The sequence below is a fragment of the Rhinolophus sinicus genome, linkage group LG01 (genome assembly GCF_036562045.2).
Source record: "Rhinolophus sinicus isolate RSC01 linkage group LG01, ASM3656204v1, whole genome shotgun sequence".
NCBI lineage: Eukaryota > Metazoa > Chordata > Mammalia > Chiroptera > Rhinolophidae > Rhinolophus > Rhinolophus sinicus.
The window spans coordinates 100,434,713-100,462,228 of NC_133751.1; the positions used below are offsets into that span (position 1 = coordinate 100,434,713).

The 27,516-nt window shown below is 38.1% G+C and overlaps 2 protein-coding genes across 6 annotated transcripts in view; one reads left to right on the plus strand and one right to left on the minus strand.

Annotated features, from left to right (window-relative positions):
* LOC109456504 (ceruloplasmin) overlaps positions 1–27,516 on the plus strand; it is a 60,488-nt gene that overhangs the window by 24,317 nt on the left and 8,655 nt on the right. Inside the window, exons 10-19 of one of the 2 annotated variants that reach the window (XM_019748836.2) lie at positions 8,210–8,360; positions 10,145–10,357; positions 11,437–11,644; positions 13,145–13,284; positions 14,517–14,645; positions 17,119–17,225; positions 18,837–19,053; positions 19,434–19,573; positions 20,663–20,825; positions 24,150–24,477. In XM_019748836.2, coding sequence (XP_019604395.2) covers positions 8,210–8,360; positions 10,145–10,357; positions 11,437–11,644; positions 13,145–13,284; positions 14,517–14,645; positions 17,119–17,225; positions 18,837–19,053; positions 19,434–19,573; positions 20,663–20,825; positions 24,150–24,166 — 1,485 coding nt within the window. In that variant the 3' untranslated portion in view covers positions 24,167–24,477. Of the gene's footprint in view, positions 1–8,209; positions 8,361–10,144; positions 10,358–11,436; positions 11,645–13,144; positions 13,285–14,516; positions 14,646–17,118; positions 17,226–18,836; positions 19,054–19,433; positions 19,574–20,662; positions 20,826–24,149; positions 24,478–27,516 lie in introns of those variants that run through there. The other variant, XM_074333832.1, reaches the window with a different exon arrangement.
* HPS3 (HPS3 biogenesis of lysosomal organelles complex 2 subunit 1) overlaps positions 24,748–27,516 on the minus strand; it is a 36,694-nt gene continuing 33,925 nt past the window's right edge. For 3 of the 4 annotated variants that reach the window (XR_002138882.2, XR_012496836.1, XM_019748834.2), the window contains one exon: positions 24,748–25,503. Coding sequence is in view for 1 of the 4 variants with exons in the window: in XM_019748834.2 (XP_019604393.2) it covers positions 25,376–25,503 (128 nt within the window). In the remaining 3 variants the exon portion in view is untranslated. The remainder of the gene's footprint in view (positions 25,504–27,516) is intronic. The other variant, XR_002138881.2, reaches the window with a different exon arrangement.

Here is a 27,516-nt window from a genome sequence, read left to right on the forward strand (position 1 = left end):
AAGATTTTAATTAAAATATAGCTAACATATGATATAATGTTAGTTTCAGTTGCACACAATTGTTATTCAACATTTATATATCTAAAGAAGTGGTTGCCATGATGAGTCCAGCAATCATTTAACATTATACCATGCTATCACAATATTATTGACTATATTCTCTATGCTGTACATTACAATCCCATGACTTACTTGTTTTATATTGGCAATTTAGACTTCTTATTCCCCTTCTCCCCTTTTTTAAATTTCAATTACAGTTGACATTCAACATTATTTTATATTAATGTCACAGTGGTTAGACATTTATAAAACTTAAGAAGTGATCCCCGACTAGTCTAGTATCCACCTGTCAGTATACACTCATAGTTATTACCATATTTTTTACTATATTCTCTATGCTTTACTTTACATCCCCAGGACTAATTTGTAATGATGAATTTGTACTTCTTAGTCCCTTCCCCCTTTTCAACCACCCTCAACCCTCCTCCCATCTGTCAACCATCAAAATGTTCTCTGGATCTATGAGTGTGTTTCTCTTTTGTTTATTTGTTTATTTTATTCTTTAGATTCCACATATAAGCAAAATCACATTGCATCTGTCTTTCTCTGTCAGACACTCCACTCAGCACAATACCCTTTAGGTTCATCCATGCCGCTGCAGATGGCAAGACCCATTCCCTTCCCTGGGTAAGGTGTATATATGTACCACATTGTATATATGTACCACATCCTCTTTAATCATTCTTCCATCGTTGAACACCCAGGCTGCCTCCACATCTTGGCCATTGTAAACAATGCTGCAATGAACATATGGATGGACACATCCCCTCAAAGTAGCATTTTGGGTTTCTTCATATAAATACCCCAAATTGGGATTACTAGGTCCTTCTTTGTCTCTTGTTACAGCCTTTGTTTTAATGTCTATTTTTTTGTGGTGTTAAGTATTGCTACCCCAGATCATTTTTTCATTTCCATTTTCATGAAATATCTTTTTCTCATCCCTTTACTTTCAGTCTGTGTGTCTCTTTCGATCTATAGTGAGTCTCTTATAAGCAGCATATGTAAAGGTCTTGTTTTCTTATCCATTTAGCCCCCCATCTTTTGATTGGAGCATTTAATCTATTTACATATAAAGTAATTGTTGATAGATATGTAGTTATTGCCATTTTATTATTCATATTTTTTATCTTTCTTTTCTCCATCTTAAAGAAGTCCCTGTAAGATTCCTTGTAATTCTGGTTGGTGTTGATGAACTTTCTTAGTCTTGTCTTGTCTGGGAAGCTCTTCATCTGTCCTTCAATTCTAAATGATAGCTTTGCTGGGTAGAGTAAACTAGGTGTTAGCTTTTCATCACTTTGAATATTTCATGCCAATCTCTTCTGGCTTGCAAAGTTTCTGTTGAGAAATCACCTGACAATCTTATGTGAGTTTCCTTATAGGTAACTAACTGCTTTTCTTTTACTGCTTTTAAGATTCTCTCATTGTCTTTAACCTTTGACACTTTAATTATAATGTGCCTTGGTGTGGGCCTGAGTTCATCTTGTTTGTGACTCTACACTTCCTGAGCTTGTATGTCTGTTTCCTTTGCTAGGTTAGGAAAGTCTTTTTCTCATTATTTTTTCAAATAGGTTTTCAATTCCTTGCTTTCCTCTTCTCTTTCTGGTACCCATATGACGCGAATGTTGTTACGCTTAATGTTGTCCCGGAGGCCCCTTAAACTATTCTCATTCTTTTGGATTCATTTTTCTTTTTGCTGTTCTGATTGGATGTTTTCTGCTACCTTATCTTCTAAATTACTGTCTTCTAAATTACTGATTTGATCCTTGCTTCATCCAATCTACTGTTGATACCCTCTAATGTGTACTTCATTTCAGTTATTGTATTCTTTATTTCTGACTGGTTCTTTTTATGTTTTCTATCTCCATTTTTATGTTTCCTATCTCTTTGTTGAAGTTTTCTTTGAGATCACTGAACACCCTTATAACCAGTGTTTTGAACTCTGCATCTGGTGGATTGCTTGTTTCCATTTCATTTAGTTCTTTTCTGGAGCTTTGTTCTGTTCTTTTATTTGGGACACGTTTCTTTGTCTCCCCATTTTGGCTGCCTCCCTGTGTTTGTTACTATGTATTAGTTAGAGCTGCTGTATCTCCTGGTCTTAGTAGAGTGACCTTATGTTGTAGGTGTGCTGTGGGGTTCAGTGTGCAGTCTTCATGGTCACCTGAGCTGGGTACTCCAGGCGTGTCCTTTGTGTGGGCTGTGTGTGCCCTCATTTTGTAGTTGAGCCTTGGTTGCTGTTGGCACATCAATGCAATGGATTGGCCCTCAGGCTGATTGGCTGTGAGGACTGGCTATGACTACAGTGGAGGAGCTGTTGTGCAAGGGTTGACCTTATGAGGCCAGATTTGCTTTAGCAGGGTTCTGGTGCTTGCCAACGCTGCCCTTTGGGTGTGATACCCCCAGAGGCAGCCAGTGATGCTTTGGATGGGTCTGAATCTGGCCACTGGGCATGCCTGGCACCTCCTGGGAGGGGCCCCACCACATGCCAAGTTCAGCTGCAGCCTGTGTCCTGCCCAGAGCCACATGGAATGAGCCATAAACCAATCCACAGATGGTTGCCGCCTGTGCTGTGCTTGGAGATGCCTCAAGAGGCCAAGCTATGAACTGAGGCCAGCTGTTGCTAGTGCCAAGCTTAAGGTTGCTCATTCAGAGATATGGGACATGCTGAAGTCAAATGCTGCTTGTTTGGGTGTTTTGAAACTTTGGAAATTTTTAGGAAAGTCTACAGCACGAGCCTGATTATACGGAAAAGTCACTGGAAGCAGCTTGGATGGGCCCAAAAGTTCGGTGGGGCATGGTCTCAGGAAATCATGGTGAATAATGTTATCAGGTTAATGGAAACTCAGATATGGCAGTTGCCTGCCTCTGCATGCCAGGAGAGGGGAGGGCTCAACAAAGAAACAATGGTTTGTGCCAGCTCCTCCATCCAGGAAAAAGCTGCCTGTCTAGCCCTTGCATTGAAGCCAGACAATTCAGTTCCTCCTTATTTGTCCCAGTGCCTTGGGAGCTGCTGCCCCAGTGTTGGAGCTCAGAGTGAGTGAGTCCATCAGCGAGTAAGTCTGTGAATGGGCCCTTTATGAGGAAGGCCTGGGATTTCAGTCGCCTTTGTTTCACTCAGTCACAATCTCTGCTGGTTTTCACATCCAGAAGTTATGGGGACTTCTCTCCCCAACTCTGAGACCCTGGGCTGGGGAGCCTGGTGTGAAGCTGGAGCTGGGACCCCTTGTTCTTCTGGGGAGGGGAGACTTGGTAGCTGGGATATCCCTCCCAATTTTTAATGGTCATACATGGGTGTGGGAACAGCCTGTCTGTCTCTGCCCCTCCTACTAGTCTTGAGGTGGTATCTTCTGTATGTCTTTAATTGTAGGACTTTGGTTCAGCTAGACTTCAGGCAATTCTCAATGATAGTTGTTCTATAGTTTAGTTGTAATTTTGATATGGTTGTCAGAGGAGGCAAATGCAGCGTTTACTTACTCCACCATCTTGACCGAATCGTCTTCTCTTTTTTCCTTTCATTCTGTCTAGAAACTTATTTCTTTTGACCTTTTCAAAGAATCACCTTTTAGTTTCATTCATTTTTTCTATTGATTTTCTGTTTTCACTGTTACTGATTTTTTCTCTAATTCTTCTCATTTAAATAAACAAGTGTGTGTGTGTGTGTGTGTGCGTGTGTATGTGTGTGTGTGTGTGTGTAGTCATATCCTTGCTTTTTTCCCACTTAGCAATAAAATCTGTAATTCCCTCCACAGTAATATATGGAGATATACTTCATTTCTTTTTACAATAGCTATTGCTCCAGACATACTACAGTTTACACAACCAGTCCACTATTTGACATATGCTTGGGTTGTTTCCAGTCTTTGCTCTTACAAATACAACACAATGGGCATCCTTGTTCATATGTCTTTGTATTTTTGCCAGCATACCTTTGGCATAGATTCCCAGAAGTGGTATTGCTGGGACAAAAGGTAAATACCACTTCTAGATACTGCCAAATTTCCTTGCATAAAAATTGTGTTGTATTGTATTCCCAACAGGTATATATGAGATTATCTGTATTCCCACAGCTTTACTACAGAGTGTATTATCAAATTTGGGGATTTTTACCAGTCTAATGGGACATAAATAGTATGTCTGTAATTCTTATTTGTTTCTCTTATTATTAGTAGTTGAGCGTCTTTTCAAAGGGTTAAGGACCATTTTAAATTATTTTATGTTACTGTTCATATCTCTAACTTATTTTTCTATATTTTTTTCCCTTAGTTAAAAGTTATTAATATGTTAGGAATAGAGACCCTTTGTCTGAGATATGAGTTGTAAATACTTTTTTCTTAGTTGCCATTTGCCTTTTTACTTTGTTTACAGATGTTATATGCCATGTAAAAAATTTTTTCTGTCATCTTTTCTTATTTTGTTCATAGATTTTGAATCATAGCTAAAAAAGTTTGCCCTTCTCCCAGGTTACTAAGGAATTCACCCATGCCACCTTCAAGTACTTGTATGGTTTTATTTTTCACATTTAAATCTTTTTCCATGTAGAATTTATCCTAGCATACAGTTGAGGAATGCATCAAATTAATCTTTTTCTATATGGCTATCCTGTTATCTCAACACTATTTATTATAAAGTCTAATTTTTCCCATTGATTAAATGTTTCCTTTATGAGACTCTAAAATTTTCATACAAAAGTAAGTCTACTTCTTGATTTTCTGTTCTAATTCATTCTTTTCTATCTATTCATGCACCAATACTATGTATGATAAAGCCTTTATAATATGTTTTAATGATTTGTAGCTAAACCTCATTGCACTTCTTTTTCATCATTTTCATGGCTATTTTTGCTATTTATTCTTTCTAATGAATCTTATAAAAACCTACCTGGCTCCATGAAAAAAGAAAAAAAGCCTGACAGTGTTTTATTGGTATTGTCTCTAATATACAGATTAAATGAAAAAGAACAGACATCATTATAAAGTTGAATCATCCTACACAAAAACATACATCTTTCTATTTGTTCAAGACTAATTTTGTGTTTTATGAGAGTATTTTATAGTTTCCCTTACATAGGTTTTGGATATTTTTTTGTTAATTTATACCTAGGTATTTTTATTTAGCTATTGTAATGCCATCATTTAAAATTTTTAGATATGTTACTGGAAAAACAAAATGGTTTTCTACCACTGGATCCCATTTTTTGATCTTGTGCTCACCTTGGAAAGGAATAAAAGGAGACTAATGTTTATTGAACTCCAACCAGGCACTTTCAGCCATGTTACTTCATTTAGCCTTCACAGCTTCCCAAGAGGCTAAGTATTGTTATCCCCATTTTTTTGCAGAGAAGGAACTGATATTCAGTGAGTTGAGATTTAAAATGTAAGTTTTATCTTCTACATATTTCATCATCTTCATTTTGCAAATGCAGGAGTCACAACACAGGAAGCTCTACAGGAAGCATTAAAAGCCCTCATCCTGGCCTTTTCATTTACTAGACATGTGGCTTCAGATTGGATAGAATATTCAGAATAATGTAAAATAGTGCCTCACTTAGTGTCTAATCTTAATGAGAACATCTGTATTATTTTACCGCTAAGTATAACACTGGCTATCAGTTGTTACATTTTTGTTCTATTTATGGTTTAGTGAAAATGTCTTTCTATTTAAAATCACTTGAGCTTCTCAGAAAACATCCTGGTCTAGGCACAGAATTCATTGGTAAATAAGACAGGTCAGTTTGCTGTTTTAATAAGATTTATATTCTAGTGTGTGGTACAGCAAGGAGAAGAGGAGGAGGTGTGAGGGGGAGCAGAGGGGAGGAGATAAGCAAAAACACATAAAAATGTAAACAGATAACTTCAGAAAGTGACAAGTGTTTTTTTTGTTTGTTTGTTTGTTTGTTTTTAAATAGGGTAATGTGATAGTGAACAGAAATCCTAGATTAGATAAGGTAGAGGCAATTTGAGATGATGTCTAAATTTCAAGGAGGCAGCCTTGCAGATATCTGGGGGGAAAGCAAAGGCAACAGATAGTGCCAGAATGTCAAATTTTATAAAAATTTATTTTAAATTTCCTTGAAATTATTAATAAAATAACAAAAGATATATAAAACATATTTCTTTTCTCCTTTGACCTACAAGTGTGATCAACCGCACAAAGGATTTCCTAATGTTGAACCATCCTTGCACTTCTGGGAAAAAAGCTTTACTTGATCATGGTGTTTTTCAATATATTTCTGTGTTGAATCTGGTAATGTTTTATTTAGAATTTTTCACCTAATCTATAAGTGATACTAGGGTAATTTTGTGTGCCTTTTCAAATATTATATCATGATTATACTGTCTTCATTAAATAAATTGGGAGGATTCCTATGTTTTTAATACTTTGGAACAGTTTAAATAGATATGAACCCATCAGCTAGTTAGAAATTTGAAAGAACTTGCCTGTAAAGTTATTTCAACTTTGTGACTTTGAAGAAGTTATGTTATTTATGTTTTAATCACTGTTTTTATTTCACCTATGGATATTGGTCTCGTCTGGTGCCTCCTTCTAAGTCAACTGATCACATGTACTGTACATAATGGTCTTAACTTTTTCTCCCCCATACATGTAGTTATATTTCTTTTTCATTTTTAATGTGGAATATTTGGGTTCTATCTCAATTTTTTAAATTAGACTTGCCAGTTTTGTGTATTTTATTGATTTTTCAAAAAATACGTTTTTCAGTTTAGCTATTTTAATTTGTGTTTTAATTTTTTTAATTTCTGTTTTTGTCTTTATTAATTTCTTCCTTCTTTTTAATTTTATTTTTCTAAAATATTTAGATATTTACAAAATTTATTTTTATTTAGTTTTGCTTAAAATAAAAAGCATTTGAGACTCAGTTTATATGTTTAGTTATGTTACATGCAGGGCGCATAGTGTCTTCATGGACATTATTTACCAAATACTTAGTAAATCATCTTTGTTTCCTCTTTGTTCTAAGAGTTATTTAGATCAAATACGATCATTTTAATTTTTAACTTTTGTGCTTTTATTATTAATTTTTAGTTTTGTTGATCAGAAAATGTCACATGTTAACTTTCACCGAAGTTTTCTCTGTAGATTATTATATAAGCGATTGTAGCTGTCCCCTATTGGAATCCTTACACATCTGAGAATATCTTTCTGTTTTCTCTCTCTGTAGTACAAAAATCTTACCAGAACATTTTTAGGTATAAGGTCGGTTACTAATTTTGCTTTGTTTTCAGTGAAACTTTTGAATCTGAATACTCTAGTCTTTTTCATTTTATAACTCCTCTCTGCTATGTGTATATTTTTTATCTTTGAATCTTTTCTTGATTTACGGGAGCTTTCTTAAGATCATCACTATTATTTATTCAATTTTTTGCAGAATCTAACCTTCAGGTCTCTGCTTTAATTTGATTTTTTAAATTTGATAATCATGCTTTTGATCTGAAAAAATAACCTAACAAAGAAGACGTGCAATAATCTGTAAAATGTTATCTTCTCTGAGGGAGTAACTTGTTCTCAGAGGCTCATATGCTTTGATTACTTAGACTGCCTGCAGATCTTCTGAACTACTGAATCATTTCATAGACCAGAAAGCATTGTTACTTCTTTATTTTTCACCAGCGATGGTGAAGAGGAGCTAGAATGTTTGTGGGGATGGCTGGAGGCTGTTTGACTTCCTGTTTCAATTCACTTGGCATGCTATTTCTTTCCTTAAGGTGATTCCTCGCCCTATCTGTTTCCATCTGCTCTGCTTTATAGAAATTCCATGTTTTCACAAGTCTGGATGGCACTTGCCCTGATTTCTAGCACAGGTGTATATTCCCCCCTATTTTAACAATTGTTTTTGGTGTGTTCAATTAATATTGGCAGAGCTAGCAGGAAGGTATGGAGAGGAGAGTCAGAACTTTTAGGTGCAATGAGAGGCTTAGATTATCATGTTGAACCAAAAATCCACTACACGGATATAATGAAAAGTATGGTGGTCAGCTGGAGTATTCTGTGAGCCCCAGTTTAAGAAGAGAAATGGAAACTTCTGTTTTATCTTTCCTTTAGTGTGTTTGTGCACAAATAGTATTGTGTGCAAGGAAGTCTTTCTGCTTTACTTCTCCTGTTTTCACCTCGTTGTTCTTGTTTTGATTTGCAGAAAGACGTAGACAAAGAGTTCTATTTGTTTCCCACAGTGTTTGATGAGAATGAGAGTTTACTCCTGGATGATAATATTAAAATGTTTACAACTGCACCTGATCGGGTAGATAAGGAAGATGAAGACTTTCAGGAATCTAATAAGATGCACTGTGAGTACTGCATCATCTGCCACTTTACCAAGTTAGTTCAGTAGTGCACATGGAATGCTTTGAATTATTGCAAAATTCTAGTAGCTTTGCCCATTGATCAAGTTTTAATAAATGGTTAAATGCAATAGTGCTTTCAGGGTAGTATCACTGGTTATTTCAGGTTATCGACCAATGACTCCTCATTTCACTTAATCCAGGGTGTGAGGATGGAGTCCCAGAGAGCAGTTTCCAGGCTCTCGAACTCACATGGAAAGGTGCCAGCTCGGATAGTAGATGGCCATCAGCTGTGATCAGATGGCCATCAGCTGTAACCAGTTAGCCATTAGCCACTAATATAACTGCTGTGGCTGTGCTAGGGTGTTGGTTGGTTGGCAGGGAAGTGGATGGAGGATTGTGGCTAGCAAGTGTGGTTGGCAAGCGGATTGTGGACTGCAAATCACGTTGATCCTGCTTCCTGTGTCTCGCCCAGCTGCCAGCGAGACTGGGATGCAGGAAGACCCCTGGTTGGGGTACTGGCGGGTGTTTGCTTTTGTGTCCCGACCAGCCACCAGCGAGAATATCGTGGTATGACTCCCCTATCTATGACTCCGTGGGTGTTCCTTTTTGGCCTCACCATATCCTGCATTCTTGTGTGGGGAGGGGGAGCTGAGTTCCTGCGTGACACAGGGTGAAACATACAAAATATGTAAATTAGATGCACGGTCCTTAAAATGTGGTCCCTGGATCAGCAGCCTCAGCATCACCTAGGGTTTATTAGAAATGCAAATTCTGGGGCCCCAGCCCTGACCTATTGAATCAGAAACTTTGGGTGTGGGGCCAGCAATCTATGTTTAACAAACCCTCCAGGTGATTCTGATATAAACTCTAGTTTGAGAACTACTGGATTAGATACTTTTTTCATCTGTAGTTTAATAATGACAGGCTCATTTTGTTATTTAATGTGAAGAAAGATGTGGTCTCTGATCTCAGTGGACTTCAGATTCTCACCCTTGACTACACAGTAGACTCACCTGGGAGCTTTCAGAAACTATTAAAACTGCTTTTTAAATGCCCAGGACAATCTCCAGAGATTTTTATTTAATTGAAACCTAGCCTCAGATTTATTTTTAGCTCCCAGTGTAATTCTAAAGTACAGTTAGGGTTCAGAGACAGTGAGCTAATTGTTCAAAACAGCCAGAGTGCTAACGGACCTCATGTGAAAATCACTGTAGCAAGAACAAAAGCATGAACTTGTGTTACAGACTTTCTTTTTGTTTTTAAGTTGGATTGATACTAGCTAGTCACATTACCCACAATCTTTAAAATATTCCTTTTTATTTTGTATTTTTAAAAATTTGGAGGAGACATTACCTATTGGAAATAAGAAAACTTCCTGCAAATACTTTGCCTTGTTATTCAAGATGAATCAGAGAATTTTCCATTTGGAACCACAAATCCATTCCCAGTCTATGGTGCCCAGGAAAAGCTGTTATTACTCACATATTTGGGTATTCACAAACATGACGTGTGAGAGAACTGAGAAGTGGCTAGCTGGGAAGGACAGAGTATTCCCGTGGGCACACAACTTCCAGAACCCTGCCTCAGCTCTGTTGGTTTTGGCTCTGGAATGGCTGGGGAGAGCATTGAGTTGCAGAGCCAGTCCTGACACGTAAAGGGGTAGACAAGCCTGGATGGGTCTTTTAAAATTAAATAAACAAAGTTGGCTCTGGAGAGTGTGGGAGGTTGTCAGGTAGTAGGGCATAAGGTAAACCACTTTCAAAATGTTATTTCCCACCTTTCTACAGCCATAAATGGATTTATGTACGGGAATCAGCCTGGTCTCAACATGTGCCAAGGAGATTTGGTCGTGTGGTACTTATTCAGTGTTGGAAATGAGGCCGATGTACACGGGATTTATTTTTCAGGAAATACATATACGTCAAGAGGAGAAAGGAGAGACACAGCAAACCTCTTTCCTCAAACAAGTCTTACACTCTCCATGCAGCCCGACACTGCAGGTATATTTCTTTAAAGTCAAGAAAAGTCTCTCTTTGGTCAATTCCTGAGGTTTTGGTTTAAAATCTTGTGTTGGATGATAAGCTCATCCCTTCCCCAAGCCTCTCGAGTACCCTTCTTTCCCTTGGGGGAGCAAGTCAGGGCCATTACATGCCAGATAGGTCATTTTCTGTTTGTTGGTGGGAGGGAAGAGAGTGACACAAGAGTGGACTGATTCCTGTCATTTCCACAAAGCAGAATCCTCAAGACAGTCTCCTTTTAAATTATGGCCCTTTTAGAGAGCTGGCAAACCAGACTAGAAAGGGGATGGCTCCCACAAAGGCTCTGCATCTAAACTCCTCATCAAGTCTCTGTAGCCTAGATGTAGTTAGTGTTGGCTTGTCAGGTATTTACAACTCAATGTCCTATACTAGAACTATAGCCATACAACTTCAGAGAAACCTACAGGCCTGGCTCTGAAAAACAAACTAAAACACAAAAAAAGAAAGAATTTTAACCAAAATGTGAAGATATGCTGACTTACTTCAGGCTTTATTTGGTTCATTATGTGCCACTAAAACGTAAGACAGTTCCAGTGTCACCTATTCCTTCATTCATTAGACAACTGTAAATACAACAGTAAACAAAAGAGTAATAAAGTGTCTGCTCTCATGGAGATGAAATTCTAATGCAGGAGGACAGACAACAAGCAAGTATCAAATGATTATAAGTACTACGAAGAAAAATTGGGCAGAAGAAGGGGCTAGTGACTTATGGGGGGAGCTGAGTAAAGATTCTCTAAGGAGGTGACAATTAAGGAGAGGCTTGAATGAGTGCAAGAGCCATGTGGATATTTTGGACAGAATGTTCCAAGCAGAGGAAACAGCACATGTATGCAAAGGCCCTGAGGCAGACACACCCTTGACCTGTCCTAAGAATAGCAGAGGCCTATGTGGCTTGAGCAGAGTAAGTGCTAGGCGGAAAAAGCCCGTTCATGTAACCCAGGCAACCGTAAGGACTTTGGTGTTGATTCTGAGTGAGGTGAGGAGCCACAGCAGGCAGTGAGCAAAGGAGTGACATGCTTTCTTATTTACCTTTCCAGGGACTTTTGATGTTGAGTGCCTCACAACTGATCACTACACAGGAGGCATGAAGCAAAAATATACTGTGAACAAATGCAGGCAGCTGCCCGAGCATCCAACCTTATACCTGGGAGAGAGGACCTACTACATCGCAGCAGTGGAGGTGGAATGGGATTACTCCCCAAGTAGGAAGTGGGAAAAGGAGCTGCATCACTTACAAGAGCTGAAGTAATTCTCTAGACTCTGATTTCCCTCTTTTTTTTTTTTTTTTTAGTTTCTTTCAGAGAAGTAAGATTTATGCTCATTGTAGTAAAACAAACAGTTGCATTAAACAATAACCACAAAACACTACCTAGAAATCCTTCCTCCTTGATTTCTGCTTCTCTCGATTTTCTCACAGGAAAATTTCCATTTCTCATTTGATTCTTCGTAATACTCATCTTACTTTCACTTCTATTGGACTGTCTTCTCACATTCATGGGCACATTCTTGCTTTGTCACTGATTTTCAAACTTAAATCAAAATTAATGCCTAAATTCAGAGCTCAAATATTATTTTCCTTGCCAACTACAGAGGGTGCCAAAAAATGTATACACATTTTAAGAAAGGAAAAAACTATTAAAATTTTAATACAATGAATGACGCTAGAATTCGTTTGATTAATGCCATCTTTTGAGCGAATGTCATACTACACATTGCTACTGTAATTCAATTCAACTTCAAAAAGTAATAAATAGATAACATCTCTTCAAATATGTACATTTTTTGGCACCCCTGTATGTGCTGTTTATCTTATCTTTCCTCCAAATATTTAATTATTAGTCTAGTAATCAGTTATTTCACATTCTTAAAACTATTATGTATGGGAAGAATACATTAAATTCTTAAGGGCAGTATAGCAGATACGGTCTCTGCCTTCAAAACTACCAATAACAAGTGCATTATGAAAATGTAAAAAGAAGTTCAGTATGAATAAATGTAAGTTAAGGATAGTGATTGGAGCTTCAACCTTTTGTACTTTTCCAAGCACTTTCCCTCATATGTCATCTCACACGTCCTGCACTAACCCTCTGAGGATGTGATTAGAGAGATTGGGGTGGACATGTGTTTCAATCTGGGGTGCACAACATGACTGGCAACTTGTAGCTAAGCAATGGTTAGCTGGCTAGTTTGACTGTGATGGTGAGTATGATTTGCAGTGTAAAGGAGTAAGAGTTTATTTCAGTGATTGGGGTAAAATAGTCAAAAGGCTCCAGCAGCATTAGGAGTCAATACAAACTCTAGGTAAAGGAACATTTAGAAAAACATGGTCATTTCAGTTCCTACAGATCAGAAACATTGCAGTAACCAAAGAACACTTTATTGGTGAAATCTGGACCCACAAAATTTTAGTGCTATACAAAAAACCTTAGCAATCATCTCATAGAATACCTTGTTTTAGGGGTGAAGAAACAGAGGCTCCAACAGGCAATGACTAGCTGAGGGTCATTTTAGCTGGTGGCAGAGTCAGGGCCAGGACTCAGATGGCCCCACGTCTAGCTAGGTATACTTTCTACCACACCGGTCTATTTTCAAAGTCATTCTTTCTTGCTGGGGAGAGTGATATTAAAAACTAGCATAATGACTTAAATAAAAACTGTTTGCTTGCTCAGTATTTAAAATTTAAAACTCACCTTCCACTTTCATTAAGACAAATACTAACCTTAGTTGTGTGTATTTTTTTTTAAGTGTTTCCAATGCATTTTTAGATAAGGAAGAATTTTACATAGGCTCAAAGTACAAGAAAGCTGTGTATCGGCAATATACTGATAACACGTTCCGCGTGCCAGTGGCGAGAAAAGCCGAAGAGAAACATCTGGGAGTTCTAGGTACTGTAACAGCTCCAGTTCATATGGTGTGGGTCAGGGACGTGCTTCCGTGTGCAGTGATGGTCCATGCTTATGGGCTTAATTTTCTTGGTTCATATATCAAAGATATTCCAAGAAAAATAAAAAACAGGAGAGTTCTAGTTGCCAGATAGGATGCTGCTCTGTTCATGAATCATTTAATAAAGCACATTAGATCGTCAAAAAATAAAAATCACAGTTATTCAATAAAATGAGAAGTCTATAGTTACTAAAGAATATAGCATAATAAAATATTACTTATTTCTGTCAGAAATACTCATAAAATTGTATATATTTGGTATTTGTCAAACTGATGATGCCTTTAGTTTTGGTGAAATTCTAGAAAGTACTTGCTATTGAAATTCTTAACCATATTCTCCCCATTATCCCACCCCTCCAAATAAAAAATAGCACAGCTATTTACTTTTTAAATTAAGATGTAAATGATTAACTCCAAGAAGAAATGTATATATAGACAAGGAAATAAGAAAAGGTAAAAGTGTCACCTTGCACAAGGCAGGGGAAAAGTTGTCTTCAGTTTTTCAGTAATCATTTGTAGACAGAATGTCTAAGATCTCGAACAACACTGGTCTTGAGAATTTTCTTAAAAATCATCCAGTGCAGGGGACACTCCCAGCCCCACTGTGTTCCCACACTAACAGAGTCCCCTGGGGCTTGGTTATCCTCAGCCCAAGGAGGGTGGTACCCAAGGCAGAAGCATCTTGCAGGGTCACAGTAATTCTCCCAGACAGAGACAGAAGATCGGTTGGAAGGGAACAATGGGAGGGCTAGCCCCACCCACCCTGTCAGATGCAGGACTGCCAGCAATTCATGCTGGGGGTGGGGAGCGGAAGTCCAAGTGCTGAGAAATGAGACCAGGGGCTGCCTCGGGACTCCTGGCCAGGAATGGGTCACAGCTGACTCGCCAGGATTGGGCCATTACACTGCAGGGACTTTCAGGCCGAAACCTCCATAGCACTCTAGATAAGAGATGCACTACCATCTGTAGAGAGAGCCATTACTCATGTTTTTATCCTGCCTCCTCTGGAAACAGGTCTAAATCTAAGAGTACTATAGCATGAAGCCATGGGGTGGGGAGGACCCCTCAGACTCTTGGCTGTAAGGCTGAGTCACCTGATCTTTGCTTTGAGTACTGAGTTAGAACTTCCAATCTGACAGGTACATCAACCACTCTTGCTTTTTACCGTTGCCAGGTCCACAACTTCATGCAGATGTTGGAGACAAAGTTAATATTGTCTTTAAAAACATGGCCACAAGGCCCTACTCAATACATGCCCATGGGGTGAAAACAGAGAGTTCTACAGTTACTCCAACTTTACCAGGTACAGGGGGGGAGGGGGTGGGGAGGTGTGGGGGGCGGGACAGGGGCCTACAATAGGCGTTACTCCTTTTCCACAAACAACTGTTATCTGAGAGGTATTCCTTCCGAACGAGTGTGTCCTGAGGAAGTGAAGAAGGACCTGGTTAGGAGGGGACGCAGGGAGGCGTGTCTGCGTGTGTGTATGACTACAGCACATGGCTAAAAATCCACAGGAGGACTGTAAGGAAAGCCCTCGATGGTGCTGCACATCTACAAATACTCAGGTTTGTCAGCAGGGATGCTGCCTCCCCTGATAGCATTTACTGCGCAGCATGTGGCCCCATGTTTCCACACCGGTCTCCAAAGACAGGACCCCAAGGCTGGAGGCTGCCCCTTAACATTTTAAATCCCCAGTATCTAGTCCAATATCTGGAATATACTGGGAACTCAATATTTAACACAGAGTAAAAGCTGAAATAGATTAAATGCAAGGTTGTACTTTAATAAAAATTGTATTTTTCATCTATTAGTTGTAAAGTTGGTTTCTAGGAAAGGAGCATTTCTCAGAAATTTAGTAGTTCCCAAATACATCAAGTGAGAAAAAAGAAGTTACTCTTTAAAATAGCTCAATTTAGGGGAATAGAAATGAAAAGCCCTGCCTTCAGGACCCGCATATTCTCCAAAAGGAGACACATATATATATGGTCTCCTTATAACTTACCTATGTAAGTTATACACACACACACACACACACACACACACACACACACACACACGTTATAAAAAGTGCTATAAAAATGAACGTAGATGAGAGACAATAGGTAACAATGGGGCTATTTTAGGTAGGGTGGTCAGGAGGGCTTCTTTGAGGAGATATCACCTGTGAAGACACCTAAATGAGGAGAATGAGCCACCAGACATTGTGGAGGAAGAACATTCTAGATGTGAGATTCGAGCGGACTTGTGTGTGTCTGAGAAACAGCAAGGCAGCCAAAGGCCACAGCAGAGCAAAGAAGAGAAAGAATGTGAAGAGAGAGGGAGGCAGGGAGGGCAGGGGGCCAGTGCCATAGGAGGGACGGGGCCTCAGAGGCCATGGTTAGGACCTTAGATTTTATTCTAAACTCCCTGTGAGGGTCGCAGCTGGAGACTGACACTCCAATGAATCTTTTTAAAGGGCCGTGGTGGCTGGTGTGTGGATAAGTGCCTGTGGGCCCGACTTAGGGGATTACTGCAATAACCTGGGTAAAATAATGGTGAGACTGGGACCGGGGTAGAAGCAGCTGAAGTAGTGAGTTGTCATATTCTGGGTCTATTTTAAAGGCGGTGCTAAAAGGACCTGCAGAAAGATTGGTCATTAGGGAATTGGGGAAGGAGGAGGAGTCAAGACCCAGCCAAGGTTTGGGGTCTTGAGCCCTGTAGTGACAGAGCAGGTTGGTGTGGGGAATGGAGGACAGAAGGAAATGTCATTTTTCAGCTTATGAAAATAAGAGTATAGATGAGGAGACAATATGTTCAGCTGGTAAATCTGTGCTTAATTCTCAGTAAAGCTCTGCTTAGAAAAGGGTGAAGACATAGGGGTGGGTGAGATGGAATCTTGAGGGAAAAGAAAAGTCCACCACATTCCTTGAGACTGTGTCCTGCCTGATACTCTAATAAAGGTCTGTCAGACTCAGCTAATGAAAGTCTGACAGCATGGATATGTAATGGTGAGAGCTACGTAAACGGAGTGGGCAGCAAGTGGCCATGGCTGGCAGACAAGCCCTGAGGTGACTGGAAGCAGAGGTCAGGCTGGGGAAGAACCCAGGCAAATGGCAGAGAGTAAAGGCCTTTGCCAGACATGGAGGTGGAACTACTAGCCATCTTCAAAGTGTCAAGGTCAGGGTGTGGGCTGGTATGTGACAGAGTCATGGTGACAGAAGGAGACAGCCTGAAGTGGGGGTTATTGTGACAGGTCAGGGACCCAGGAGATCAAGGTCTAATGGCTCTCCACCAGGAATCATGAAATCACTGGGGACAATGGTGAAAAAGGAGAATTAGAAGCCCACAGTGAAGCTGAGAGAATTACACATAGTGCAGATACACAGATACAGGGAAGGCACTAGCACTGGGAGTAAATCACTTGACAGTTGAAAAGAAAAAAAGTATATTAGAGAAATATACTTCAAGCTAAGAAAAGATCTGTTGCAAAGTTTCTTTAAATTTTGATGTTGGAATTACCGCCTCCTGGCTTTTGTGGTATTGCATCTGTCATGGCTAGTTAATTCATAACTGATAAAGAAGATATAAAAGTGTCTTACCATTTGTCTTAAAACGAAATTCCTGAAAACAGCTTTGAGTACCACTGCTTTTTAAAACTAATTACTGTGACATTTCCAGTTTCTGGGTCATTGGTTATCAAGAGTTAGTGTGTGTGTGTGTGTGTGTGTGTGTGTGTGTGTGTGTGTATCAAATATATACCAACTATAATCAGACACATCAACACTTGATTAATTTAGGTGAAACTCGCACTTACAAATGGAAAATTCCAGACAGATCTGGAGGTGGAACAGAGGATTCTGCTTGTATTCCATGGGCTTACTATTCAACTGTGGATCGAGTTAAGGTAAATTTTAAATCATTTGTGTTTTGTAAAAATTCCCAAAATGGACACACAATTGAAGGAAGATGAGGTTATAGTTTTCCTGTGGTCCAATTCTATGGTCAAATCCCAGGAAAGAAGGCTGCTCTGCAATTCACTTTGGTTTCATTTTTTGGGGGGTGGGTTGTTTGTTTTTAAGGATACAATTATAACTGTATTAACTCTATGACTGCTGATTATGAATAGCACAGAATTAAACATTAATCAATACAGTATTTTATTTCCCTTTTGATCTGAAAATACATTAAACTCAGAGAACTGAGGAACATGATTTTAGAGCTCTATTATTACGTAATGAAAATGCTGACCTCACCAGTCAACCACAGCACAACTGACATTGCTGTTTGATTAAATATTTCAAAGCCAACAAAACACTCAACTACAACACAACATGTACAATTCTTTTTATAATTATGTATTTGTTTATTTAAGTAGAGTTGGTATACAATATTATATTAGGTATATTCGTTTCAGGTGTATAATACAGTGATTTGACATTTTTATACCTTATGTCCCAAAATTCTTTTGTAGAATTAAATCTCTGATCCAAATCTCAGTCCTGAGTTCCAGACTTGTCTGTACACTTGCCAACTGAACATCTCCATCAGCCATGTTCTACAGGCACTAGAAATTCAGCAACTCTAAAATGGAAGTTGAGATCTTTCTCTACTTCCTCCTGTATTTCCTATTGCGAAAAATAGCACCACAAGCACAAATCTACTCAGTTGTTCAAGCTCTAACCCTGGATATGAAGTATCTAATGCTTCCCCCCAGCTCACCCAGGCAATTCACCCACCTGCATAGAGCTCCGTCCGTTCCTCTTCTCCATCTCCATAGATCAGGTCCTTATAATTTGCCTCAACTACCTCAATGGCCTCCTAATCTCCAGACTCTTCCCCTTCCAAGCCTTCTTTCCCTTCACCAGCAGGATGATTAGTGTAAAATGCAAATATGCTGTCATTCCTTGTTCAATTTTTCAATGGCTACCTGTGACCCACAAGACAAAATCTAAAATTCCTTAACATGATACAACTCAAAGGCCCTGAAGAACTAATCTGCCACTACTCAGCCAAATCAAACTTCCTGTACATGTTAGTCAATTGCGGTCTTCTTCCTCTGTGTTCATTAGCCCTGTGTGTCCCTCCACCGCATCAAGTGGTTCATTTCTTCTATTCCTCTATTTCCCCCACTAGACTGAGTTCCTGGAGGGCAGAGGCTTTGTCTGATGAATCTCTGGATTTTTAGTGACTGGCACGTGCCTGGCTTCTGAGATAGGCAAACCAGCACTGTTCGTTTGTGGTTCTTTTACATTGCTGCTCATTAGCTGCACCAGTATCTGGTCTTTGCACACATTTGTTACTTCAGCATCATCCATAAAACCTACGTGCAACTCACCACTGCTCCCATTGAACAACTTCAAGTGGCAAGTCACTGACTTGACAGCACTACAGTGGGCAAAGTCTGCTACCTAAATCAGTCCTGCTCCAGTTCCTGAGGTCGTGGGCAATAAGGTCCCAACTCTCTGAAATCCTGACCTGTATCACAAGGATGACTGAAGTTTTTGCTTTTTTTCAGGATCTCTACAGTGGATTGATTGGCCCACTGATTGTTTGTCGGAGACATTACCTGAAAGTAGTGAATCCCATAAAGAAACTGGAATTTTTCCTTCTATTTTTTGTTTTTGATGAGAATGAATCTTGGTACTTAGATGACAACATCAAAACATACTCCGAGCACCCTGAGAAAGTAAAGAAAGATGATGATGAATTTATAGAAAGCAATAAAATGCACGGTATGATACATTATTCTAAAACCTGTTTTTTCCCTTTTCTTCTTTCAAATAAAATTACTTTGAAGACTATTCACTTGTTTCATTTTTGCAATAAACCGCTTCTGCCTCACTTTGTACATGAGGTAGAATTCTGTTCCAAGTAAAAAGGGGACTATATTCAAAATCATCCACTAACTTCTCTCCCAATTCCGAAATCTCATTCCCTTTTAAATAAACTCAAAATTAGGAGTAAGGCTTTTGGTGCTAAGTGACTACAACAGCTATGGGACATGTGACCTTAAAGTATCCATTTCATTAATCTAATAATCATATTTTATGTGAAATAGCTCTTAGTGTAAAATATCCTGAAAGGTAATATGAAAATCCTATGCTTTCCCCAGCTATTAACGGAAGGATGTTTGGGAACCTACAAGGCCTCACAATGCATGTGGGAGATGAAGTCAACTGGTATCTGATGGGAATGGGCAATGAAATAGACTTGCACTCAGTCCACTTCCATGGCCACAGCTTCGGATACAAGGTAAGAGTTGTCCACGGTCATTGTTCGTGCTCTATTTGAAAATGTCTTGATACAAATGAAAATATTTCCTCAGAGAGACTTATAAAAAGTTCAAAGTTTCAAGAGACAACTAAATTCTTTTCTAAGAATGTGGCACATAGCAATTTCAATTGCCATTACCAACCTTTGTTAAATCTGGGGCTCTTCCTGCGATTTGCAGTTGTCTTGGATTTTCATGGAGTTCTGCTCACATGTTCTCGGACAGGCATTTGAACGGAATTATTAGTAGAGAGAGTAGGGATGCTCAAGTGATAGACAAAGCTTTATTATATCCTTTGTTCTAAGCTCCAGATCTTAAATGACCTGAAATGAACAAGATCATGTTTGTTGCCATGTGACTCATTGGTCCCTAGATCTCAATCCTTCTACTTCTCACCCAGTACTTGTTTCAGCAGGAATCAACATCCCTTTTGGAAATGCTGTTTTCTTATCTTTGAGTTAATGTGGAAAATTCAGAAGCCACCAAAAAGCACACTGCAGAAAGGCTATTTAATTATCTGTATTTTGATTTATATAGATGTTCTATTGTTACTGGATTTTTAATTCTATCCCTACGGAAATACACGCCAAGGACATTGTGTCTAGTTCCACCTGAACTACCTCTAGTTTTGGTTTTTCCATCGGTGCCCTTTTCTGCTCCCTTCCTTATCCTATCTGCCCCAGACAAGTTAATCTAGGATAGGTTGAGCAACAGTGAGATTAGGGGAAATGGGGCCCCAGCTCAGTTCCCTTGTCTAACACAAATGCTCCAATAAAAAGGCAAACCAGAGCCCAAGTGTAAGAGGTAACAGGCAGTCCTGATTGATGGGTTCAATGTCATCACATCTTTCCTTCACACTCACCTGATGGCCCACAGTGCTGAGGGTTTAGCAGGAATACAAGGACCACATATCTCACTGTTTGTATTAAAAGTAGATGTATGCAGGGTCTCATTTTTTAAACAGATCTATCCATGTTTCTAATATCCCTGAGCTGGCCAATGAGAGATTATTTGAATGAATTCTCACATATAATAAACATTATACAATATTTGTCATTTTTCTAATTAAGCACAGGGGCATTTATAGTTCTGATGTCTTTGACATTTTCCCTGGGACATACCAAACGCTAGAAATGTTTCCAAGGACACCTGGGATCTGGTTACTCCACTGTCACGTGACAGACCACATTCATGCTGGAATGGAAACCACTTACACCGTTCTGCCAAATGAAGGTGAGTATCATGTTAGTGATTCCAGAAGTCATGTATCATGAAGATAATTAAGATGTACTCCTTTGCCGAAGTCCTTTCCCCAATGTGAAGCATTTGTGAATTTGCTACCCTTTCTTCCTTCTCTACCTCTGAACAGGAATTTTTTCTTTCCTGCTAAATGGTGTGGGATGCTGATTTTTATGACAGTTGGTTCTGAAAACAGCACCAATACTCTCAAAGCTAGCACAAATTGACACCAATTTGATGTGGTGTAATTATACTTAGAACTGATGTAGAAGATCAGTTGTATTATTTAAGGAACTAACCATGTCTTATAGAAACATTTAGAATTTAATATCTCTTTTAAAACATTTTTTTTGGTAGTACCTGGCAAAAAAGCTCCCCACCCCGACCTGACCAAAAAGCCCCCAAATAATGTAATTTCAAATATACAATCAGGCAGAACAGTCTCTCATGCTTCTGAGGGGAGAGGGGCATTCTTAATTACTGTTTGTGAAAGATTGTCTTAGTCTATTTGACTGGTATAACAAAATACCAGACTGGGTAGCTTATAAAGAACAAAAATTTATTTTCACAGTCCTGGAGGCTATTAGTCTGGAATCAGGGTGCCAGCATACTCAGGTGAGGGCTCTTTTTCGGGTTCGAGACTCATTGTATCCTCACATGGCAGAATGGTCAAGCTAGCTCCCTGGCGTCTCTTTTACGAGGCCTCCACCCTCATGACATAATCAGCTTCCAAAGGCGCCACCTCCTAACACCACCATCTTGGACATTAGGTTTTCAGTATATGAATTTGGGGGTGAGGGAGATACATTCAGACCATAGGAAAGATCCAGGAACAAAATAGAATATAAATTCCCTGCTCCCCCAATCCCAGCAGCAACACTTCCTCCTATGTAGGTACAGATAAGTGCGTGCACACACACACACACACACTCACACACCACACACACAAACAAAACCACAGGAAAACAAACAACTCTTTTGTGAATAAACACTAATGCAATATGTTGTATGACGAATGAAATTCTTGCTTTGTGGTTGCAGGCCTTGGTCTTTCCTGGGTCTTCTGAGTTCAGAATTGTTGGAATTGGCAATGGCAATTCCAACAGGGGGAAATTATGTAGAAAAAAGCAAACAAACTTGTTTTTCCTCCTAAAAATAGGCATAAAAGGGAACATATAAATGGAAGAAAATATAGAAGTAAATATATTTCAAAAATTAAAAATCACTGGAATATCAACTATTAGTGCAAATGTAAAGTTTTAATTTCTCCTGGTAAACACCTTGTACCATGGAAAACTACTTCTGTTAAAACCCATTATTACAGAGTGGTACTGAGAGCACCAGAACACCAAAGACTCAAACGGGCAAATAAGCCACTGGGTTTAATGCCAGTAACTAGTGAACAAGGTGAAGAGTCAAAAATGAGCAAGAAAACTTTAGTTTTTAAAGAACATTAGCACACGTTTACCACACAGGATGGTCCTGCTCAGAAAAATAACCAAGAACAAGGAAACAGTGAGAGGAACTTCTGTACACAAATGGCTGACATGCAATGGACCTAACCCTACACAGATAGGCTAACCCTCCCGCATTACAAGCCTAGAATGACAAGAGTGAGACGATTGCTTGCTTGGATGTAGTTGTGTTGACCACTGTCACCCCAATACATTTCAATTAAAAAAAATAATAAAAGAGGGGCACTGTTCTTTTTTGTTTTTTTTAAAAATCATCGAGAAACTGTAGAACAAATAGCAGATGTGAAGGGAAAACACACGTTGGAAAAAAGATTAAAGAGAAATTTGGCATTTACAAAGAGAAAAGGCATCGCATAGGACTGAAAGAATCAGTAATGGATAAAAAAGATAGTTTAAACTATATACAGAAAAATGGGGCCTCATAATTATCAGTCTGAAATATCTTTAAATAAAAGTTTGATAAAGCTCTGGGCAAGTCTATATTAATTCTGAATCTTAGACAAATTTCTTCCTACTGTGATACAGACAAGAAGAGCACATGAGGCTAAAGTGAAATCTTTCAATATTATATACCAGGAGACAGACAATTTCCTCTACCCCCCCAAAAAAAAAATTAGTAAAAAAAAATTGTGGATATCCTGTCATACTTAATGTAATGCTTCATTTCCCCTACCAGAGGAAGCATAATGAAGACCTCCTGTGACAAATATAAAAGATACTTTTTTTTAGACTGTGACATTTTTACGAGTCAGATAATCTTTTGGAGTAGTCTGTAGAAATAAAGCTTGCTGTATATCCTATATTTCTAGTAAGTAACCAAATCCAGTACAATAGTCTGCTTGGTAAATACCTAGCCACGTATTAATTAAATGAAAATAAAAATTTTAAGCTTTTTTGGACATAATGTCAGACACAGAAAAATTGCAAGAGCAATTTAAAAATAAAATTCCATATACCTTTCACCCAGACCCCCCAAATGTGAACATATTGCAGTCACATTTGCTTTATCCTTTTCTCTATTTCCCTCTCTCCACACACACATACACACACACACACACACACACACACACACACACACACAATATATTGTAAATATACATACTCATATTTCCTAAAAACAAGGATATTCTCATACATAAACACAACACACCTATCAAAACCAGGAAATCAAGAATGATTCAATACTTCAGACTCTTTTTAAATTTCACCAATTATTCTAATCATGTTCTTCACAGAGAAAAGAAAATCCCGCCTATGCATTGTATCAATTAGCATGTCTACTTAGTCGCCCTGGGTCTGGAATAGTTTCTCTGTCTTTTTTTTGGCTTTCACAACTTTGACATTAAAAAAAAAAAAAAAAAATGCAGGGCGGTCACTTTGTAGAATGTCCTTCAGTTTGGGTTTGTCTAATGTTTCCTCTTGATTAGATTCGGAATATGCATTTTTTTGGCAAGAGTCTCACAGAAGTGGTATTGTTTTTCTCAGTACACAGGTCAAGGGGCAAAAAAGGCTGATTTGTTCCCTTGATGGTTATGTTAATTTGAGCATTTGATTAAGGAGGTGTCTGCCAGATTTTTCCACTGTAAAGTTACTATTTTTACCTTATAATTTATAAGGATATTATGGGTAGGGAAGTAATTTTTCTTTAAATAAAGCAGTACTAGAATGAGAGTGATGTTTTTAAACATACAAAAAGCAAAAAATATAAATGAATCAACACTAATTAACAAAATAACTACATTTAAAAAAATTAGAATACATTTAAAGCATCGTGTACTTATTTTTGAATCATATGATATATATACTATTTTTAATAATGGTCTTAATATTTCTTTTTCTATAGAGACCAAGTCTGGCTGAAAGAAATATATTGGTGATAAGTGAAAAAAAAAAAAAAAACACAAAAAAACCTAATGATTCATAACAATGTATGTGAAGGTGCTGAATAGAATGCTTACTTTGGAAAGGCTGTAAGAATTACTGAAATGTTTCCAACCACTGGCTTCCCCATCAATCCCTCTAACACGCTGCTGCCATCATTCCTAATGAACCAGTGGGCATAGGGGCACAGGTGTACAGGAAGTAAAATTAAAAAACAAAATATGATAAAATAAAGTAATAAATTAAATAAAAATTAAATAGAAATAAATATTAAAAATAAAATAAAATGATTCCGCGTTTTGTGAATCCTTGAAGAAATGGTCAAATGGATGTGAATCTGGAACTGGAGAAAGGCAGAGATGAGAAACAATTCTATAGATTAAATCCTGATAAAGATAAACATTGCCATCAGAAGGAAAGTTTTAACATATAGTTGTGGCAGATGACGGGTGAGGAGCATTTTTACCCAACGTTAAATAAAGACAAGCACACTATCAACAAACTGAACTTGGACTCAAAATTGTTTAGTAAGAGGTTCAAAAAGAACACACAGTTGTGAATACAATGATATATTCCTTTATTCTCACATACACTCTAGCTAAAAGAGCAAGAGTGCATGTCAACAAAAAATTGAAATAAGGCTTTGGCTGAAAAACATGCATTTGACAAATCACGTTAATAGTCAGACAGGAAGAAAGTTAGCTTTGTAAACTTCTACTTCATTTGATTCAGACAGAAAAACAGCATGAGTTTTAACTGTAACAAGAAAATAGTTTGAAATCTTTTATTGTGGGAAACATTAACATCTTTCTCAAAGAAAACTTTTAAAAAGTGAATTATTTCAAGCATACTTGCAAAATGTTTCTTTGTGATCCTGGGATGAAAAAGATTGTCATGTCTCCAACAACAGTAAATTGGATGTTCCTTGGAATATTCTACTCTACCTTTAAAAATATATGCCTTCTTTGAGGAAATTCTTATGCCTAATAGTTTTGTACATTCTGGAAAATTAAATGGATTCAGGTCATAAATTATGAAATACAGTGACATGGTAAGGTAAGCAACCTAAAAGCATCTGTAATATATGTACATGTTCAATATGAAAATCCTTTATTTACATTTTTACCTGGCAGTCAATTTGCAAAAATTCAGTCTCATATGCCACTGTGGTGTTTTCAAATGATACTTTCAAGTCAATGATTTCTTTCGACTGCAGTAAAGAAGATATGGCAAGAAAAATGCTGCAGTTCCATCTTCTGGAAGGACATTCAAGAAATCCCTTAGTTCTAGTTCCACAGCAACAACTGACAGTGTTTCTGTTTGCAGGAAAGAATATCTGAGTTAGACCTGTAAGTGAAAGTCTGTCTTTCATCCAATTCTCTTATCACTCAACCAATTAGAAGCTAGTGCAAGTAACAAAATGTTATAACCACTAAAGAAAAAAAAAGTCTCTTAAACCCACAGAATACTTTATGGTTTTACAACTTCTTATGATTTTATTTATTCTTTCTAAAATCCTTTGAGGTTTATTTCATATTAGCACCAGGCAATTTGGATTTACTATTTCATTGTTGGATTATTACATTATTTTTCAATTTCTATTATCCTCTAAAGAAAAATACAATCGCTTGAGTATAAGTTTTCATGTTAGAACTATACTGCAGCTAATTTATAAAGATTGTCTGCTAGGATAGGAAATATTATGAATTTTTGGATGACATTTTCCTAAATCAGTTCCTCTCTATTATGAGATTTTCATGTTATTAATAAGCACAAATCTGTTTTCATGACCATTTACCGTTTTTTCCCAAGCTGCAACACAATGTGCTCTAGTCAAAATTTTAAATGTAAAGGAATTTAGTAAACATTTTTGTGAAGATAACTGTAACTATGCAATTTTAGGATTCTATTGCTTCTTGATATATACACACTGCCCTCTGCTGGGAAGAGAAGGTGGTGTTATGTAAGGACAATGTTCCCAAGAAACATACAGAGGGTGCCAAAAAAAATGTACACACATTTTAATAAAGGAAAAGGCTATTAAAATTGTAATACTCAATATATACTGATTACTAAAGATGAATACAAGTCACGTTTGACTTCTGCAATTACAAGAGGTGCACAAAGTGGTTACCATCAGCGTCCAGACACTTCTGATTATGGCAAACTACTGCTTGAGCAACACTAACCAAAGTGTCCACTTGGAAACATTTTTTTTGGCACCCCCAGTACTTCAGTGCCACTCCTTGTGTGATCGTTGCATGCCCACCACTTATTCAACTTGCCAAGTGACTGAAACATAAAATCTCCTGCTCAGGTGTGCGTGCATCCATCCAAAGTCACCATCCAATATTCAGCAACCTAAATCACCCTTTCTTTACACAAAGGAATGAAATGCCCTGTTGCTATTAATAAAAAGTTAATGAATGAAGCAGTAGTGGTGCATGGGAAAGATTGCTAGCTCAGGAATCAGACAGACTTGGGCAGGGATCAGGTTTTCCTACTCACTAACGGGATGAGTTCAAAGAAGTCACATGACCTCCTGAGCCCCAGTTTCCTCATCAATAAAGCAGCAGTAACCATCTGCTAGCTTCCAGTCCTTTGAGAATTAAAATACAATGATGCATAGTTGACATATAACAGAACCTTAGTAATAACTACTAACTAGTTTCAAAACCCATGTGAAAAGCATGAATTACCAATGCTTTCCTATCTAACCAGTTTATTTAACCTAAATGTGGAGCCTATGAGTTGTATCCTAGATACAAAAACACTGAGCTGAGGGGCCAGTGCAGAGTCGTTACAGAGCCAACAAAAATCTTGCCACTGCTCAATTCTCCTCTTCTGCCAACCAGTAAGGGGCTAATATAGGTTATAATTCCAAGAAGGTCAATTTCTTAAATCCTTAAAGCACTTTAAATCCTCCAGCATGCCTAGAAAATATTCATCAAATTTTGAAAATTGTTATTTCTGGCTGATGAGATTTTAAATAACTTTTTAAACTTTATTTTTGTAATTTACTACAATATGAGAATTTTAAATAATAAACACAACTGATTATCACAAAAACAATAACAAATAAATATTTCCTTGAAACAAACAAGCCAACTACTAACCCAGTTTCAATGGCTCTGCATTAGTGCAATGGTTCTCAGCCAGTATGATTTTGCCTCTTAGGGGACATCTGGTGATGGCTGGAGACCCTTTTTTGGTATAACTAGAACAGTGCCACAGGTATTTAGGGGGCAGAGGCCAGGGATGCTGCTCAACATCCCAAAATGTACAGGAGACACCTGCACACACACACACACACACACACACACACACAC